At 36.7% G+C, this 19,994-nt stretch overlaps 1 protein-coding gene across 4 annotated transcripts in view; it reads right to left on the bottom strand.

The window, feature by feature from the left end:
* Positions 1 to 1,361: 1,361 nt before the first annotated feature.
* SPATA22 (spermatogenesis associated 22) overlaps positions 1,362 to 19,994 on the bottom strand; it is a 31,881-nt gene continuing 13,248 nt past the window's right edge. For all 4 annotated transcript variants that reach the window (XM_059381070.1, XM_059381067.1, XM_059381068.1 and 1 more), the window contains 8 exons: positions 15,375 to 15,488; positions 13,460 to 13,588; positions 11,552 to 11,612; positions 11,325 to 11,420; positions 7,868 to 8,201; positions 5,419 to 5,548; positions 4,861 to 4,958; positions 1,362 to 1,673 (listed from right to left, as the gene is read on the bottom strand). In XM_059381070.1, the coding sequence (XP_059237053.1) occupies positions 1,482 to 1,673; positions 4,861 to 4,958; positions 5,419 to 5,548; positions 7,868 to 8,201; positions 11,325 to 11,420; positions 11,552 to 11,612; positions 13,460 to 13,588; positions 15,375 to 15,417 (1,083 nt within the window). In that variant the 5' untranslated portion in view covers positions 15,418 to 15,488 and the 3' untranslated portion in view covers positions 1,362 to 1,481. The remainder of the gene's footprint in view (positions 1,674 to 4,860; positions 4,959 to 5,418; positions 5,549 to 7,867; positions 8,202 to 11,324; positions 11,421 to 11,551; positions 11,613 to 13,459; positions 13,589 to 15,374; positions 15,489 to 19,994) is intronic.

Below are 19,994 nucleotides of genomic sequence, written 5' to 3'. Positions count from 1 at the left end.
AAGATCACTAAACCAGAAGCCTAAAATTGTCGGGGTGGGAAGCAAAATTTTGTGAGGTCATCATTTGGTGTAATGATGACAAAAGTCAGTCCTGCTACCACCTCTTGATTCCCAGACCCATATATCATGGCTATGGGAGAAGTAGCACCATGTGTGGGTTCCTGGTTCATATTCCATAGAAGTATACACCAATCTTTTTGGGATGTGATCTCCCAACTGGCATCACAACTTTGGTATAAGGCAGTAACTGCGAAGCCAGACAAGAACTTGCTATCATCCTCTGCATCCTCCTTCCATGTACCTTCCAAGGGATTTCTCCATCGTAATTGATTGCTTTTGAAGCTGGAGACTATTACTCCCCTCCACTTATTCGTTTTATAGAGTGGTGAGCAATTGAGATCTTAAACATGAGGGCAGGGAGAGGAGGTAGGGAGGAAAGACCAGAGTGCAGATGCATTTTAGAAGGATATAGGAAAATAGAGAATTAAGTGTAAATTATACATAAATATACAAATATATATTACATATGCACACTAAATATTTGAAATAATTAAATAAACTGCATAGACAGTTCTTACATAATTCTTTTTTTAATCTAGTATCTATTTTATTAGCATTTTTGGAAATCTATTTAAGACCAGTTTTTTTTTTTTCCTGCTTACATTTTTTTAAAATTTCTTTTCAGCATAACAGTGCCCCAAGGCACCTCTTGATACACCCCTCCCTTCAAAGACATCTTCCCAAGGGCTCCAGCCTGCCTGATCTCTGCCTGTCCCTGTCTCCTCCAGGGGTCTGTCTTGTCTGAGCAGCTCCCTTTGATCTGTTAGGTCTTTATCTCAGGAGCTTTCACACCTGCTGGTACAGACCTCCTCTGTCTCTGGCCTCCTGTGGAGTCCTTGCCTTTGATGCTGTATCTCTATGTTCTCTACCACCCACTTTCTTTCTTTCTTTTTTTTTTTAACTTTTTCTTTTCAGCATATTCATTGTTTTTGCACCACACCCAGTGCTCCATGCAATGAGTTCTCCCTAATACCCACCACCTTGTTCCCCCAACCTCCTACCCCCTCCCTTCAATACCCTCAGGTTGTTTTTCAGAGTCCATAGTCTTTCATGGTTTACCTCTCCTTCCAAGTAACAGTACTGATAGTGGGCACCCTTGTCTTATTCCTGATTTTAGTGGGAATGTCCCTATATTTTCCCATTAAGCTTGATGTTGGCTTTTGGGCTGACTCAAATATATTATTACATCATGTTAAATAAGCATCTATTCCTACTATTTTGAGGATTTTTACCTAGAAATGTTTTTTTAATTTTAGCAAATGTACCATTTTCATTAAAAAAAAACTCCACATTTAAAAAGATTGAAATATTTTAATTCAACAAATGAACTACAAAAAACAGCAGCTATAAGTATGGAGATGATCATTTAAACAATAAGAAAATGCTTTAAATTATAATATTTAAACTTCCCTTATTACTATTTAAATTTCATTCATTGTATTAGTATAATATTTCATCTCAGCATCTACAATTTTAACAAAGGCTTGGAAAGTTTTTTGTTCAGAAACAGATGCTGGTCTAACAGAAACACATTTGAAAATATTCTTTTTCTGGTCATAGTGTCCAACACACCTATGAACTCGGCCTCTAATCAGTCTTGGAAGTTCACGATCCTGTTTTTAAAAAAATAAATATCAAAGAAGTTATTATTTACTTCATCTGAATTTCAGTTTTTAAAAACTAATCATATGACCAACTAAATATGAATCACCCCAAAAAGCTGTAATTCCCTCAACCTGATTTAGGGCCCCACTGCCTGTAAGACCAAGATAGCTAGGCATATATGGGTGTCCTGCCACAGAAGAAAAACATTCACTTGAGTAGGGCTTCTTACAAGCTGGTAAACTATTGGTCTTAAAAGACTGAATAACTCCCAATGTAGTGGCACATGAATTATTCACTTTATTAGACTGCTAGAGTTCCACTTCCAATAAACAGCAGATCAGGTAGTTCAGAGCAACTCTCTAGCTAAGAACAACTCAAATAGGTGGATGAAATATTTTTAAATCTCCTCATAGACATTAGAGAGCTACCAATGCAGTGAGGGAATAGAGAGACTCCCATCTGGGAAAAGACAGAAGTCCAAAGTGGGGCTTGACATTTAGGAATGTTTCCCCTTGAGATTATCTGTCAAGAACAGCCAAGGCAGTTGAGAGTCTAAGAAACTGAGCAGAGGTTTTGACAGTCTCCTAGGACTGGGAGAGAAAAAAAGGAATCAGAGGCTCCCAAGGAAAAGAGATTCTGGTCACCATTCTCACTCTCACCCTTGGCCTAGGGTTGGTACCCAAAAGGGCTACACCTTTCATGGGACTAGTAAAATGGAAAAAGACCAGCCAGCATCAAATCTTCTGAATCATTAATTAAAGGTGAGTATTCTGGAATTCCCTTCACCAAATGGTCATAAAAAACACTAGGTATAAAAGCTAGCATTGATAATTGCTAAAAAGGCTTTATTAAAAAGCAGAATTTCTGTTCCTCAACAGCCATCACTATGACGAAAAAAGCAGGGCCCCATGTGGCTCAGTCATTAAGCATCTGCCTTCAGCTTGGGTCATGATCAAGCCTGGCATCGAGCCCCACTCGGGCTCCCTACTTGGCGGGAAGCCTGCTTCTCCTTCTCTCACTCCCCTGCCTGTATTTCCTCTCTCACTGTGTCTCTGTCAAATAAATAAATACATCTTTAAAAAAAAATAAAAGATTGAAAAAGCAAACTATGGAGTATGAGAAAAAATTTGCAATACAAATAATGGACAAAAAGTTGTACCCAAAATAGTCACACACAAAAAACCTCTGATAAATCAGTAAGGATAAAACAATAATTCAATAGAAAAGAGCAAGAGGCCTGAAAAGACTTTACAGAAGAAGGTGTCTAGGTGGCCAGTAAACATACAAGGTGTTCAACCTCATTAGTTATCAGGAACTGCAGAAAAGTAAGGTAGCACTAAAAACCTACATAGCTGAAATAAGAAAGACTGACAGTACTAAGTGTTGATAAGAATGTAGAAAAACTTAATTCATCTACACTGATTGTGAGAGTCTAAATAAGTACAAACCTTTGGAAAATTCTTAGTAGTAAATAACTTAGTAGTAAATAACTACTATATTGGAACATACACATGAACTATGATGCAGTGATTTTACTTCTAGGTATATGCTCAACAGAAATATGTGTATATGCACAAGAGATATATACAAGACTATTCATAGAATATTATTCATAACAGCAAAAAATCTGGAAACTTGGATATCACCAACAGTAGAATAGAAAGCTAAATTGTTTTACAACAGAATATTGTACATGGAAATATAAATAAATAGACTATAGCTACACAAAATATCAGATGAATCTTACAAACATTGTGTTGAGGGACAGACTTTAAAGATACACCATATAATACTATTTATATAAGGTTCAAAACTAAACAGATTTATTTTGTGATATTAAAAATCAGCATAGTAGTTGCTTTTAGGTAGGAGAGAGGAGGTAGAGAATGGGAGGAGACACAGGATGCATGGAGTGACAGCAATGTTCTTTTTCTTAGCCTTGGTAATGTCCACTTTGTGATATGTCATAGGCACATCACAGAACTGTACAATTATGATTTGTATACTTTTAGGTATATGTTCTACTTCAATAAAAGATTTTTTTTAAAGATTCTATTCATTTATTCATGAGAAACAGAGAAAGAGGAGGCAGAGGGAGAAGCAGACTCCCGGCTTGAGCAGGAAGCCTGATGCGGAACTCAATCCCAGGACCCAGGGACCATGACCTGGGCCGAAGGCAGACGCCCAACCAAGTGAGCCACCCAGGTGCCCTCAATAAAAGATTTTTAAACTTAACAGACTAGAGAAAAATAAGCATTAAAGATATTATAGAAATTAGTAATATACTTACTTTTTTTTATCTACTATGTGTCAGAAAACGTACATTCATATATTTTATTATCTAATCTCCAAAACAACCTTTCAGTAGGAATTGTCTTCCCATTTTACAGATTAAAAAAAACTCAGGGAATTTGAGCAGCTTACTCAAGGTCATAAAGCTAGTAAATAGTGGGGTAAAAGTTGGAATCCAAATCTGATTTCAGAATTAATACCAAACTCTTCTACAAAGTATGTAAGTTTTACAAAATCTCCAGCCTCCTTTGTCACCTGCAGCCTTATTCGTCACCAAGAATCTTTCCTAAATCCCAGCCCACTCCCTGCCTTCCTCCAACTTCAGAACCACTGTCCTTCCACACTCTGTTGATTATCCATGCTCTCAGCTTCATGTCCTTGCGTATGCTGCCCTCTTACCTAAGAATTCATTCCTCCCACCTCCCACACACTTTGGCTTCATTTATTACTCTTTATTTATTTATTTATTATTATTATTATTATTATTATTTATTACTCTTTAAACATGTAAGATAAGTTACTACATTCTTGAAAAGTCTTTCTCTGATCTGCGCCATCCTGTCTATTTTATAGCACACTGTACATACCTCTACCTACCACTTATACCACAATGTAATATTTATGTACCTCTTTCTATCTGAGACTACAATAAATTCTAAGAGAAAGAGCTGTTTAGCACCTGTATTCTACTTTGTGTCCCTTGCATCTAGTACAGCACCTGGCACACAGTAGGTTATCTCTATTAGCTGAACAAATAAACTTTAAAGTCAGAATTAGAACCAAACGAAATGTTGAAAGTAATACCAAACTGTTAACAGAATTTCTACTATGACGGAAATGTAGCCAGCCTTTGTATGTTTGGTTGGCACAAGCTTTGCAAAGAATATTTAAACAAATACTCACTATTTCATAAAATACACAAGGCAGAGTGTTTTTCCCATCTCTCATAAGGAAGGTCTTTGAATAATATGGACCAGGTGTAACAGCTGAATCGAGAACAGCTAAGCAACATTAAAATAGGGGAGAAAATCAGTGCTGGTAAAATGCAAGCAAATAAAATTTAACAGTGGGAACTAATATTTAAATAACTATTCCTACACAAAGCTCTTCTAGTTTTATTTATACAATAATACAGACTACATCTTAAGCAGGAACAATATCTCTGAAACTGTTAAATATTAAGGAAAACTAAATTTCTGGCCCTATTCAACTCAGGAGTTAAGACAGAGCCCCTGTAACAATCTTTCCCGTTTTAACATTATGAATCAGAAGAATACTATCAAAAATAACTAAATACGTCTTAAGTCACACAAATCAATAACAAATCTAAGAAATGAGGAAAATCCTAATAAACCTTAATATCCTTTTCCAAATTTTATTTTTAAGATCCCCTAGGTATTCCTATAGACATTTAAGACTATTGTCCAAATAGTTTGAGGTTTTCCAAAGTACTTTACCTACCCAATATTTCAAAAAGAAGTACAGTTTTCTGTGCACGTTCACGCCAGTACTTCATGCTTTCAATAACTGCAGATATAATTCTTAAAGAATTATCTTTTTCCTTGAGCTTTAACTGATAAAATGAGCTTTCCTTTTGAAAAATAAAAACATAGCATTAGAAAAACCTTTTTTTTTTTAACACTTATCTTAGCCAAAAGGCTGAGAAGCTATTCATTTTTTTTTTTTCTTGTCATACTCCTTCACTTTCCATGTAAAGATCCTAGGTCCTTATGTATAGAATATATAAGAAAATATTGAAAATTTTAGTAGTTACTCCTTAAATTAAAGATATCATTAGCAGTTTATAGGAGGAGAAACTAGGATATACTTAGACAATAAACCAAGAAGAAAATTATCTGTATGGACATCCATGCACTCATTTATTTATTCACTGAATATTTTTAGAGCTTTGTGTGCCAATCCTCTGATAAACACAGGTGCATAGAACACAGTTCCTTTCCCTAATGTGTTCATATTCTAACAGGGGAGCCAAACACACTCACTCGTTCATTCCAAAAGTACTTACTGGCATTAACTATGTGCCAAACACAGCTAATGAGGAACCACCACTGAACAAAACAGACAAGATACCTCACCAATATTGCCCTCTAATGGAGTATTCAGAAATAAACAAATAAATACATAATAGAATGTCAGAAATTAATATATCCTATGAATTCAAGAAAAACAGAGTAAAAGGATAAAGAGAAATAGGAATTATTATTTTAAATAGGTTGTTAAGTGAGGGTGGAGGTAACAACAAAATATAAAGGCCCGAAGATGAGAATGTATTTGGCATTTTTAAAGATCAACTAAGAATAAAGTGTGTCAAGTACTAATTTCAGGGGGCAAGAGGGTACTTTCCCTCGTGAGGGTGGCAGTACATCAAAGAACACTTGATGGGACATTTTTTTTCTAACTACAGTTACCTTCCCTCCTCCTCCCCTTCCTAACCAAGATACGAATACCTCCCATAGAGCGCTACTGCCATAATGAACAATTGTTACTAAGGTAACTATCGTTCTTTTGTACAAGGAAATATAAGGTTGAAAGCCACTGTGATATAAGCTACATTAGTCAGATTTCTAGCAAAAAAAAAAAAAAAAAAAAAAATTACCCCAATTGTTGAAAAGACTTCTTAACAGGTGTATGGGCAAAACAAACAGGGTACTGAAGCCCTCGAGACTAACAACAATAAGAGACTTCCATTATTCTTAGGCTGAAAGGACAAGGGAAAGAAATAAAATTATCACACCTGTGAAAGCTGGACTCATGGAAGAGCTGTACCATTTGGGGACAGCTACTGCCCACAATACAACATTTAAACAGGGAGAAAACAGGAAAACCCAACCTCTCTCTCTCCCTCTGATTTCCTGCCAGTGACTCCCATTGGCTGACCCCTAACAAGAGCTAGCCTGGGGACCTCAGGAGGCTACACTACGTAGGACAACTCAGCCTTCCAGAGCACGGAGAGTGTAGAGTAAAGAATCTTTTTTTTTTTTTCCTATTTATTTATTTATTTTAAATTTTTCAGCGTAACAGTATTCATCATTTTTGCACCACACCCAGTGCTCCATGCAATCCATGCCCTCTCCAATACCCACCACCTGCTTCCCCCACCTCCCACACCCGCCCCTTCAAAACCCTCAGAGTGTTGGGCCAGGCAGGGTACAAGGAAAGGAAGGTAGTGAACAACCAGCACACAAAATATATAGAACAATTAGAGCAAAGGGTGGTGAGAGGAGGAAGTAAGGCTGATGTATAGATATGGAAAAAAAATAAACCAAAGCAGAGTCATATTAGAGTGCATATCCTGTTGAGAATTGTGAAAGGTCTGAAATGGCTAGTATATATTTGTAGATTATAGAATATGAAGCTGAAAAAGTAAAATAAACTCTGGCTTGCAGTCCAAATCGAACCTGTTGTCTGTTTTTGTAAACTTTTATTGGAACACAGCCAAGTCTATTATTTATGTATTGTCTATGGTTGCTTTCAAACTACAATGGTAGAGCTAAGCGGTATACTTGAGACAATATGACTTTAAAGTAAAAAAATATTTACTATCTGGCCCTTTAAAAAAAGAGTTTGCTGACCTCTTACAAAAAATTAGACTGACACATAAGGAACTGGGAGAAATTTCTGTAAGTAATGGATAAACTCTCATCATCTCAATAATGAGTCAACAGTGAGATTCAGAACCTGTAGGACACTCTAAGGCAACTATGAAAAGGAACACTCATTCATAATCACAAAGAAAATATTTGAAACCTTTATCTACACCAGGGACCAGGTATTTGTGTTAATCATGTAATGCATGCCATGAGATTGATTTTTAAATGCTCTTATCTCTGTAATTTAAGTATTTATCTCATATTTTTAAATGTAAATGATCCATATTTATAAAGTTTACCTTAAGACTACTTTTTTCTGGAATATCATCCAACATTTTCTTCTTAAATAAACTTTGTTGAAAACTTGGTTTAAATGCCTGTAAAGCACTGCTTCTGTCTAGACCTCTCATTGTGGAGCCAGGTATTTCTGACGAATGTGTTTGTCTGAGTACTTTGGCTTCTCTTTGGTGAGATAAGTTAGGAGGTTCTGATATTCTTAATTGTTTCCCTTGCTGAGCTCCCCAACAGGAATTTATTCCATCATTTGCCACCAGGTTTGTTCTTTTGCATTGAGGCCTAACATCATTTCTGTCCGATGGTTTCCAGCTGGTATTTTTGCTGCCATCCTTGTAGCTGTAATAGATATTTTAAAATTAATATTGGTTTTTTGTTTCTATATACATCTTCTTTTAAAAAATTAATAGTGAAAAATTATGATTTATAAAGTACTTTGTAATTATTGACTAGTTGGAACTTCCAAATACATTATCACAACAACTCTACAATAGATCCTACCTCTCTTTTTAGGTGATGAAACCGAGGAAGTAACTTGCCTGAAGTTATACAGCAAGTTATTGTCAATCTGGAACCCAGAGAATCCTAGTCTCGCAACTCAGAGTTTAGTGTTATAAAGTATATTTTTTAAACTATAGGCTTTCATTTGACAGTGGTTGTCTCTGAGTGGTAAGATTCTGAGGATATTTGCCTGCTTCTTTATGCATTAATTTTTTAAATTTTCTACAATAAAATTTTAACAAGTTAAGTTATGGCTTATAGGTGATTTTAAATCACAAGGAGAATAAATACAAGCAGTGTAGATAACTTTGATTAGAAATTTTATGCTTTTACTACATAGCTTAAAAGTCCAATTAATCAATCTGTTGCAACATTTTAGTAACTACATTAATCTAAGTGAATTATATTAACTGATGAGAACATGATGTTAATGAGGCCAAAATCCAAAGTATAATTTCTAAGCAGACCAGTTAAGAGTTCAACAGGGAGAAACTAATCCAGGTCACAAATTCTTATTTCTGGGTAATTTTCCTGAAAATATCACTGGTATTACAAGGGGGCAAATAATACAACTCATCCCTTGTTAGAGAAAATAATAGAGGCTCCACAGTGACCAGGCACAAGTCCAGATTGTATGGGGCCTGAAGCTTGTTAATGTGGGCAGCCTTCTTAAGTAAATTGGGTGCAAAATTAGGTATGAAAATAAGGACAGAAGAAATCATGAATAATTTCAAACCTTTAAAAGTTGATAAATCTCACAAACTTCAAAATATCCAGAAAAAAAATTACTTGTATTTTTATTAATTAACTGTCTGATACACCTCTTTAAAATTTTTTCTACATTCACCACCTCTTCATATGACAGCAATTTTATTTTCAGTAGAGAGAACAGAAACCAAACTTCGCCTGTCTCCTCTCATGGCTATAAAAATTATGTTTATTATTCAATTTAGAAAAGCTTCTTTGTTTCACAACTCCTTATTTTTTTTTTAAGATTTTATTTATTTATTTGACAGACAAGTGGGCAGAGAAGCAGCCAGAGAGAGAGGAGGAAGCTGACTCCCTGCTGAGCAGAGAGCCCAATATGGAGCATGATCCCAGGATCCGAGCCAAGGGTGGAGGCTTTAACCCACTGAGCCACCTAAGCACCCCTCACAGCTCCTTATTAATAATGCATTTTAACTTCTTCCCACATTTTTGTCTAGCAGGCGCTCCTGGCCTGGGAACAAGCCCTGGAAGAACCACAGTCCTTTGACCTTCCTGACTGAGCCCACACAAGGATGCTGCTTCAGCAGCCAATCTAGCTCAGCCACGTCCTCAAATCCCAACCAGACCATGAAAGGTACTAAAGCTGTAGTGGCTTCTAAAAAGGGAAGGGTAGTGTCTGCTTTGGATCCTTCTCTTTGGATCTAGGTGTTCAATGAGATCCCAAGAACAAGCTGTTAACGGGGGCTACATGGATGTGAAGATAAAGCAGAGATTCTAAACCTAAGCAGAGAACCAGAGCTTCAGCAGATTATCAGCCACCTACCTGGGTTTTCAAATGGTTTTTGCTCCTGGATTATCTGTTATTATAGTCCAACTGTCTGATAGATTATCTATGATTTCAAATTGGAATATCTAATACTGACTGCCTGTCCATATTACAATGTTACCTAATTCTCAAATGCCAGTCAGAAGGCATTTTCTTTTTTTTTTTTAATCTTAATTTTTTATTTTTTATAAACATATATTTTTATCCCCAGGGGTACAGGTCTGTGAATCACCAGGTTTACACACTTCACAGCACTCACCAAATCACATACCCTCCCAGAAGGCATTTTCTTACAGCATCTGCAGCTGAAACTGTGCCTCTGAGGACGATCTCAAACCACTGAATGGCCTAGGTAATAAGCCCTGGTTCTAAAGAATGTAACTAACTGGTTCTGAGGAAACCAGCATGAGCAAAACTAATTTTAAAATATATATATTGTTTTGATGTACTTATAAAGTATTTTATTAATGTTTCTCCCCTTTAAAAAATATGGTATCTCGAATAAAAGTGAAGGTAAGGTTAACTTTACAGGATTGCTGTAAGGATTATTAAAATAATGTACCATAGCACTAAACAAGACTGATAGAAGATATATGTTTGATGTTGTTTCTCTAATATTTTGTTCCCAAAATTATTTCCTTCGGTAGTTACTAGTTACTCAAGAATACTAAAATCCTCACAGACCTGTACCCCTGGGGATAAAAATATATGTTTATAAAAAATAAAAAATTAAAAAAAAAAAAGAAAAGAAAAAAAAATAAATAAATATTAATTAAAATAAAAAAAAAAAGAATACTAAAATCCTCAACCTAACAAATAACCCATGTCCTTTCCCTAACTATTTATTTTTTCATCCTATTTTGGGATTAAACTTAGACTCTTACAGCAATAATCCAGGAGCATTCTCACCATCTTCCTTAACGGTCATCTTCATTTCCTGAGAACCTACCACTGTTTATGTACACACATTTTGGTCATCATCTTTCTTTCTTACTCTGTTCTGTTTATGGAGCTGACTGTCTTACTAGGGTGAAATTCATCATTCTATTTGGTTGGCAATTCCTAAATATATCCAACACTAAAATACAGTTATTCCTGACTCTTTACCTACTGCCAATTAGATTATTAATGATCTGTAGCATGATGACAAATATAGGCAGAAATTTCGATATAACGTGAAGAACGCTTTGGAAACATATTCACCGACAAATCTGCCCATTTTTTAAAAATTTGCCTATTTTTAAAGTCTTATATAGCATTTTAAAACTTCTTTTCTAAAACGTAGCTAATACTGCTATGGGGTTAGTTACTATTTAGCTTAAAAATTTCCTAAATGTAATTTTGCCTGAGGAAGGAAGAGGGAATGGAGGAGAGAAAAAGAGGGGAAGGAGAAGGATAGAAAAAAGAGAAATCTTAAGTAAACTCACCTCCAGTGACTCTTGCTTCTTTCAGTATTTAATTGAATAGACTTAGACACAGAATCTTGACTTCTCGGAGGATGAGAAACTGAATGTGGTATTTGCCTTTCAAAGAAATAGGTCTTATTAAATATTAACAGTTTGTTTCCAAACTGAGAAATGTAAAATATACAATGAAGAATAACATCAGTCAGTAACAGACACATATAGTCAGTGGTATATATTTTTCCACCTACCCTGTGTTCACTGTTTTCACTGAAGGAGGAAACTCTGGATTCACAGCTTCCCAAACCCAATCTCAAAAGATACAAATAGCATAGACAAAAGTAAGATATGTATCATTTTTTAAAAACAATCACTTCATATTTATTTAATAGGTGGAAAACTAAAAGCCTAGAGAAGAAAAGGACTTGGAAGATATGGGTATGTTCTTCAAACAGCACTTTATTGTGGAATTTGTCACAGCCTGCCTTATTAATTTTCATAGATGTCTTCCTTTCTCATTATATTTTAAACAAAGGTAGTAGTTTAATCTGTATCTTTTCCATGATCAGTTCTAGTGTAGTACCTTGTACTTTGTAGCATGAATTTAGTGTAATCAATGTTTCTTCAATTTTTTTGAACCCAACCCACAGCAAAAAGTACATCATAGCCCAGAATATATGCACACACACACAGACGTACACACATGCATGGTGTACATGAGAGAGAGAGAGAGACAAAGGAGAGAGAACATAACAAAACTGAAATATCAATTTGTATCCTTACCATGTGTGATGCTCCCTGACATTTTCTATTCTACTCTATTCTCTTCTATTTCCTTCTTTAAAGATTGTTTCCCATCCAAACTAATGGATCAAGATGAAAATTTGAAAAACACTGAGCTAGCCATATCTCTTACCCAATATAAGAATCATATTACATCTCTGACAGATTTTAATCCTGCTCAGAGCTTGGACAGTACAGTATTTCAGAAGGATGAACATTTCCCTAAGGAGGACTACATTCATGCTATTTATAAAAATACTTTAAATGTCAGAGAATTTTTTTAGATGGCAGACGATGATCAGATAAATGCCAATTTATGCACATCCATATGGATTTTTTCTTTTGTCAATAAAAATGAAAATAATATAAAATTCCTACTTTGAATTCCTCAAATGTGGAAGAAAAGAAAATAATTATAGATTTACAAGCAGACAAAGGCCTGGAGGGGTGAGGGAGAGAGAGGAAGGGAGAGAAATTTTAAAATTCTAGTTGCAAAATATCTTATTAAAGATTTTTAAGGTATCCTCAAAAATATATAAATGTATACAATCAGCATATACCAAGTATATTGCAGAATACCTGCCTGTCCGTGCCTTTTTCTGAAGAGGAATAAAAAGTAGGCAAACATTAAGACCTCTCAGCACCCACCACTACAGCTAACTGTTGCAGAGATGAGAGGCCTAATCATAAAGCTAAACCAGAATTTTAGTGACCTTACTTAAAAAGATGTGCTGAACCAAAGGCTGTCTTTAGAATTTAATCAAAAGATACAGAAGGCAGTCAACAGTGGACTCTGGGAACTAGAAGTAAAAGGCTATGTTAACTTCCAGCAAAGATAATTTAGTTCATGGGCTGGCTGAAGTTATAAGGAAGCCAACTGGATGAGAGAAATAAAGTAACAAATGAAGAGAAGCAAAAATGCTCAGAAGAGAAAAAAGCCAAGCAGTAGAAATTTTAGGCTTCTATCCTTCCTAAAGTCTAAATTTTCTCCCGTTTTTCCTGTGTTCATGTGTACACAGATCCCAATTCCTGAGGCAACTTGAGTTTCACCACTCTTTATCACCACATGCCTAAGTTACAATATCCATAGATCTTGAAAAAGAAAAAAACAAATCTTTACAATGTGGGTTACAACTTCATTAGAACAAAGGCTTCAGATCTAAGATACTCCATTTAAATGCTAAGCCACCCTTGTAGACAAGGAAACTCAAACTACTGTACTGGAATGTTCAGAAAGAGCCAAGTAATCCCTATATTTGGATAGGGGAAAGAAGAAAAAAATAAACTTTCTATTTCCATTGTAATAAAATTAAAATGTTAATTTTCTATCATCTTAATTCCTATTTTTTTTTTTAATTTTCACCATATTTCCTTACCTGGTGGTAAAGGAGGGAAATCATAACTGTCAGAAGCAGTACTGCTACTTGGATCATTTGTAAGTGGATTGGATGTTAATGGCTGTCTATTCCTCTTCTTCTGATTGAACAATGGTATAGGCAAACAGCCTAAATTGAATGTACCAATAAATTAGTACATAATAGGCAGATAGATCTAGTTATAGAATAATTGTGTATAATAACAACTTTGATTTGTCTACTTCTATATGTTAATTTTATACTTATTACAGATCTATTTCTGTATCTTTGCATTGATTTTTACATTCTTTTTAAGGTCCCAAATAACCTCATTTGTCTCTATTAAAAACTCCTTTCCTGTTCTACATTAACTCTGATTTAATTTCACTTCTTTGGAAGTAATTCCCATCTCCTTCCTCACCCCCCAACCCTTTCCAAATCCACTTTTTGTTTTCCTTATTTCCTTTCTGTGCTTCTTATTACCATGTCAACTGGAGGGGGGCCCTTCAAATACAATAGAGGTGAGGGAGAACCAAACTCTGACCCATGCTTTCCAAAACCCTAACCACTCTTTGGACTGTGACAGCACACCCTTTAGGGCCATGGTTCTCCAACTTTAGTCTGACTAAGATTTACATGGAATTTTCCTTAACACGCCAGTTCCTAGACCCCACCCTCATGGATTTTATTTCAACAGATTTAGTTTGGAATCCAAAACTCTGAATTTTAACATGCACTCCAGGTGTCTGTAATGCATATTTTCTGGGATCATTTTCTGAATGCTTAAAGTGATAATATTCAATCCACATGAGGATAAATAAATATTACGTCCAAGCCCTCTAGCTGGGAGGCCTGGGATCTCAAGTCAAGCCAAAAGTCAGAATTTATAAACACTAAAACTAGAAGGGATCTCAGACAAAAAGGGATCTGAAAAGCTTGCCTAGATAGGGCCCAAGCTTCCTAAAACTCAGTTCAGATTATCTTGCCACTAGAACATACCCTAGCTGATCTATCAACATGTATACTATGGAGAAAATATTGACTCTATGATAACTGTATGACAAAAGGCTGGGAAACTTATGTGAGCTCTGAAATCAGACTGCCTGAGTTTGAATCACAACTTCCAAGTATAAATTTGGGCAATTTCCTTAACTCATTCTGCTATTATGACATACACAGAGAAGGCGGAAAATATAGTAATTAAGAGCATGAACACTAGAGCCAGATTCCTAGGTCCAAATGCTGGCTCTGCCACTTCATAAATTACTTACTTAACCTCTCGGTGCCTAAGTTTCTCATCTGGAAAACAGGAATGATAATTATAATGCCTATCCCAGAGGGCTGGTGTAAGGAGTAAATAAATTGATACATATAATTAAATGCTAGAATACAGTACAGCTATCATAAATCGCTATGACTGTCTTCACTGTGCATTATCACTACACTCCTGGTTCTCTTCATCCTTATCCTCCATCCTTTTACTAACTAATAAATCGGGAAAGCAGAAATGGTAAGGGAAGTTGTTAGGGAGATAGAAATATTTCAAATAAGAAAGTCACAAATACAAATAGAATAATAATAGAAATAAATCTATTTCTATGTTTTCGAAAAGCTTAAAAGTGAACAACAACTCAAGCACATAAAGTTTGTAGAAAGAATGCTAGGGTAAATCCAGGAATGTTTCATTTTACACCTACCTCTGCCACTGAAAGTTTTGACTAAGTTATTTCATTTCCTTGGACTTAAAAAGTAAAGAGGCTAGACTATATGTTCTTTACCTAAAAGTAAAGAGGCTAGACTGTATGTTTAATCTTTTTTAAAAGTTCCTTCCAAAATGTCCCATCTATAAACTTCACAAGGTTTACATGGTATATAAAGATATACAAAATTTAAAATAAAAATACAATAAATAAAATTGAATATAATTGTTCAATACCTGCTGTACTTCGAGTTGAATTTTCACTTAGGTTTCTCTTCATTTTTTTCAATATCAAAGTCTGTAACGTTTCTTCAGCATTCCAAATTTACAAATGAAGTTGTTTGACTAAATCTTCAAAGAAAGAAATTTGCAACTCACATTGTATCAACAAAAAAAAATCAAATTCTCAGCCTAGTAATTACTGAAATTAGGATTTAACACTATGATTTCAAACCTGATAAGGGAATCACTTTACAGCACCTTTTCTTCCTGCATAAGAATTTGTAACAATCTGGTTTTCCAACTCTGTTCGAAATTGGTTAGGACTAAGGTGGCTATTCCGCTCTTCCTAAACATGCACAGATTTTCACACACTCTACATAATGTATTCTAGGGCCAAGGACTCATAATAGCACCAGTTCTGAAACAAATTTATAAAGAGGGAAATGGACTACAACACTGACAAACTGGTATGCTTACAAGGCAACCAAAGAAACAAAAACAATTGAACTAACCGCATGAGAACAAGCTCTATCTCACTTTAAAACACTGGAGATCACTTGCTTTGGCCATTAATTTGAGACCCTGTATTATATAATATCAAAGACTAAAGCCACAAAATCCAGAATAATTATAACGGTAAGTTTCTATTCAGTGTCTACATAACTCCAACAAGTGAAAGAAGGTTTTTGTTTTTTCTTCTACAACAAAGTATGCTGTAATTTTTTCCATGTTTAGCGTCCTAATATATTTCAATGCCAATTGAATTCAACAAACACCTATTACATGAAAAGGCAAAACACAAATGTAAACAACGTAATTTCTGTTCCTAAACTCACTATCCAATGAGGAAAACAGACATGAATACAACAATGTAAATCGTACTGAGATAAACAGGAATGTCCAAATACCACTTATAGAAATAAAACTTGGGAAACATTAAGTGCAGAGACGGTTTCTGCTTTGTTTCCACATCCAGGGCTTGAAGCCGGATATAGCAAGCCCTTTAGAAAACATTCTTGATGTCATTCTAGGAAGAAAACGAGAGGTTGTGCGACTTTTTCTCCTCACAGAAATACCAAGGGAACTCACACACTGAACCAGAGAGGGGCTTACAAGGGCTATCACATTTCCGAATACCACGCAAACAAAATCAGCATCCTCCCCCGGACCATGGAGTCGGGAACACCGAGTTGCTCGACCCTAACTTCTAACTGGACCCCGATGGTGGTTGACAGCGTCGATGAGCAAAAAGTATGTCCAATGTACACACGCACGCACGCGCGCACACACACACACACACACACACACACACACACTCCCCCCAGGTCTCCCCGCCAAAGCCCACTGTCTTGTCTCAAATGGCGACCAGGAGGCCCTATTACGGCTCCTCCTAGGCGGCCCAGTCAGAGGTAAGTGCTCTTCCAACGACTCTACTGATCTGGGGACGGGGGGAGTTTGGTAAGTAGGGATAATACAGTCTTTCCCTTCTTGACCCTCCAGCCAACAGGACACGCAACTTCAACCTTCAGGTTCCCACGCCTAGAAAAACCGTCGTCTTCGGCCTGTTGCGTCCCGCGACACACTCCAGTCAGCTACGGCCCACTTCCCGGCCTCCGAAAAAGCGCGAGAAGTCGAGCTTTACGCAGACGCGCCGCCACCCGCGCCTCCAATTGCGCAGGCGCAGAGGTTAGCTGCGTTTGGGTCATTGGTGCAAATGGTGTCCTCTGGCCCGTGGGCGATGAGAAGGACACATGCTCGCTATCTTGGGAAGGAGAACGTTAACGCACCTCCCACTCACAACTGTGAGGTACGTAGCACAGGAATGGCTGTAGGGACACACCTGTTTCTGTTCACTGCTGAGGTGTACCCAGGACTAGTGGCCCAACACACCCTCCCCTCCCCCCCTCACGCGCACGTATATTTTAGGTTCTAGACCTCAATTTGTAAGATGCTGGGAGTTCACTTAGAAGAGAGTAACTCAAAGGCCACAGGCCTCAAAACCAGGTCATGGGGTTTGTTTCAACTCCCTTGGTCATAGCTGGGAATTAAAATCGCTTGGCAGCCAGTGGCTGGTTTGAAGAGGGCCCTGCAAATCCCAGTGGAGTCAGTAAGGCTGGGCCTGTGCTGTGCAAGCTCGGTGGAGAACTAGCACTTGAGACCGGGGGGAGGAAACGGGATGGTGCAGTGAGGGGCTCTGACCCTCACAGGATAGACGGTCCCTGCCTGGCCTCTGGTCTTGGGCAAGTTATTGACCTCCTCTAAACCTACATTTCGCTTCCCAATATAACTATTTAATTAACTGTCCTCAAAGTATTAAAATAGAGAATGAACAGTCCTGGCAAACAGTAAATGCTCAGTAAATGTTAGCTTTTATTGGGTAACAGTTGCTATTTACTGAATGTTTACTAGAGGCCAGAAATAGTAATCCTAGCTCCACTTGGAGTCCAAGACACGTTTTGTTGTTAGTATAACTTCTGACCATTTGAAGACTGGGATAGGTGAACAGAAATGTGCAGAGGGTCTAGAGATGGGGGAAGGTTATTGGTACAGGCCTAGGACTATGAAACCATGTGACATGTACAGTTGACCCTTGAACAGCACAGGTTTGAACCATGCAGGTCTAGTTACACATGGTTTTTTTTTTTTTTAAAGATTTTCTTTCTTTATTTATTTGACAGAGACACAGCAAGAGAGGGAACACAAGCAGAGGGAGTGGGAGAGAGAGAAGCAGGCTTCCCACCAAGCAGGGAGCCTGATGTGGGGCTTGATCCCAAGAGCCTGGGATCATGACCTGAGCTGAAGGGAGATGCCCAAGGACTGAGCTACACAGGAGCCCCTATATATGGATTTTTTTAGAGTATGATATTGTACATGTATTTTCTCTGCCATGATTTTCTTAATAACATTTTCTTTTCTTGAGCTTACTTTATTGTAAGGAGACAGTATATGATACATACACAAAATACGTGTTAATTGTCTCTTGGTAAGGCTTCTAGTCAGCAGTAGTCTATTAGTAATTTAAGTTGTTGGGGAAGTTATACAAGGATTTTCAACTGCTTGGAGGTCAACACCCCTAACCCCTGTTGTTGGAGGGCCAACTCTTGTAAGATGAAGTCAGAAGAAGAATGAGGGGCACCTGGGTGGCTCAGTCGATTAAGGCACGGACTCTTGATTTTGGCTCTTGCCATGATCTCAGGGTTGTGAGATAGAGCCCTACATCAGGCTCCCCACTAGGTGTGGAACATGCATATGAGTCTCTCTCTCCTTCTCTCTCTGCCCCTCTCCCTCCTTTAAAAAAAAAAAAAAAAAGAATAAGTATGAATGCCAAACTAAGGAATAACTTTGAAGGAATAGTGTCTTCATTTAATCTGAAAAAGATTTCATACAATAAAATGTCTGAAAAGATTTGTGAGTTGTCATGGTTCCAAAAAAGAGACCTTTAAAAATGACTACAAGCTTTGGGGAAACCGATTTTTACCTTACACACACACACACACACACACACCCCACACACACCCCAAAAATGGATTTCTCATTAAAAACAAATACTATAAACCCACTATGAGCAACATGTGTGTTATGTCTGCCAGGACTACTGACATGGTCAATGTGAAATCTTTACTAGCAGTGTATAAATTACCTGTATTATACTGATCTTGTTTTGGCTACATTGATTTGTTTTCATCTGGAAAGTTGGTCAGAATGCGTGACAGCAAGAGGGCCACAAAGGAAGGAAAAAATTTAAATAGTGAGTTTGATTAATTACATGACTGCTGGACAACTGCATTATGAATGAGATAACTTCCTTATATGTAATATTGGAGAGAAGACCCTCCTTGTCCTCCAGTCATACTATTTTGTAAACAACTTAAATGTGTCTCCTACAAAATTTTTTGCATGCATTTATTGGATGACCAAGACTATGAAAAATTTATTCTCACTTTGTTTTATATTACATTATTTTACTAATAAATCAGGCACCATCACCCCTACAAAACATTTGTAGTGCTGGAAATTACTAGGCTTATTCTTTTAAATACTTCCAAACATTAAATATTCAACCTAATAGTGAGATGGTGATGAATAGAAAGCGTTCCACTTTGTATATCATCAGTTCTTTGAATTTTCAGAAAAGAATTAGACTAATAAAAATTTTTAGATTGTAGAGTTCAAAAATTGGGTGTGCTTTGGGAAACAGGGAGTTAAAAATCTTTTGGAAGTTAACTTGGTATAAGAGTATGAAAAGCCTCTGTTGCTCTAGTTCTAAGGAAATGCTCTCCTTTTTTTCTAATAAAGCTTTCTGCAGAAGACGAACTGTACACAATAAACAAGGTAAGTATAGGACGGAATTGCTGTAATTCTTTAACTCTCAAAAAAGTTACTCATTTTGACATGTAACGGAAACTTCATTTGTGAACGTTAAATGTGCTTCAAAGTGTTGATCTATTAAAATTCCATAAAACAAGCCTCGAAATGCCAGTCATCTGTGCCAGCTACGAGTAAATAACCAAGGCAGCATTTCCAGAGAGACTAGGGCAAAGGACAGAACTAACCACAATCAGCAGAAAAGAAATAAAACATAACCAAGTGTTAATAATTTGCCATAATTACAACTCTTAAAACAAAAGTATACAA

Source organism: Mustela nigripes, chromosome 16 (assembly GCF_022355385.1).
Source record: "Mustela nigripes isolate SB6536 chromosome 16, MUSNIG.SB6536, whole genome shotgun sequence".
NCBI lineage: Eukaryota > Metazoa > Chordata > Mammalia > Carnivora > Mustelidae > Mustela > Mustela nigripes.
The sequence above is the reverse complement of the archived record's forward strand: the minus strand, read 5'-3'. Positions and strand labels throughout refer to the sequence as shown.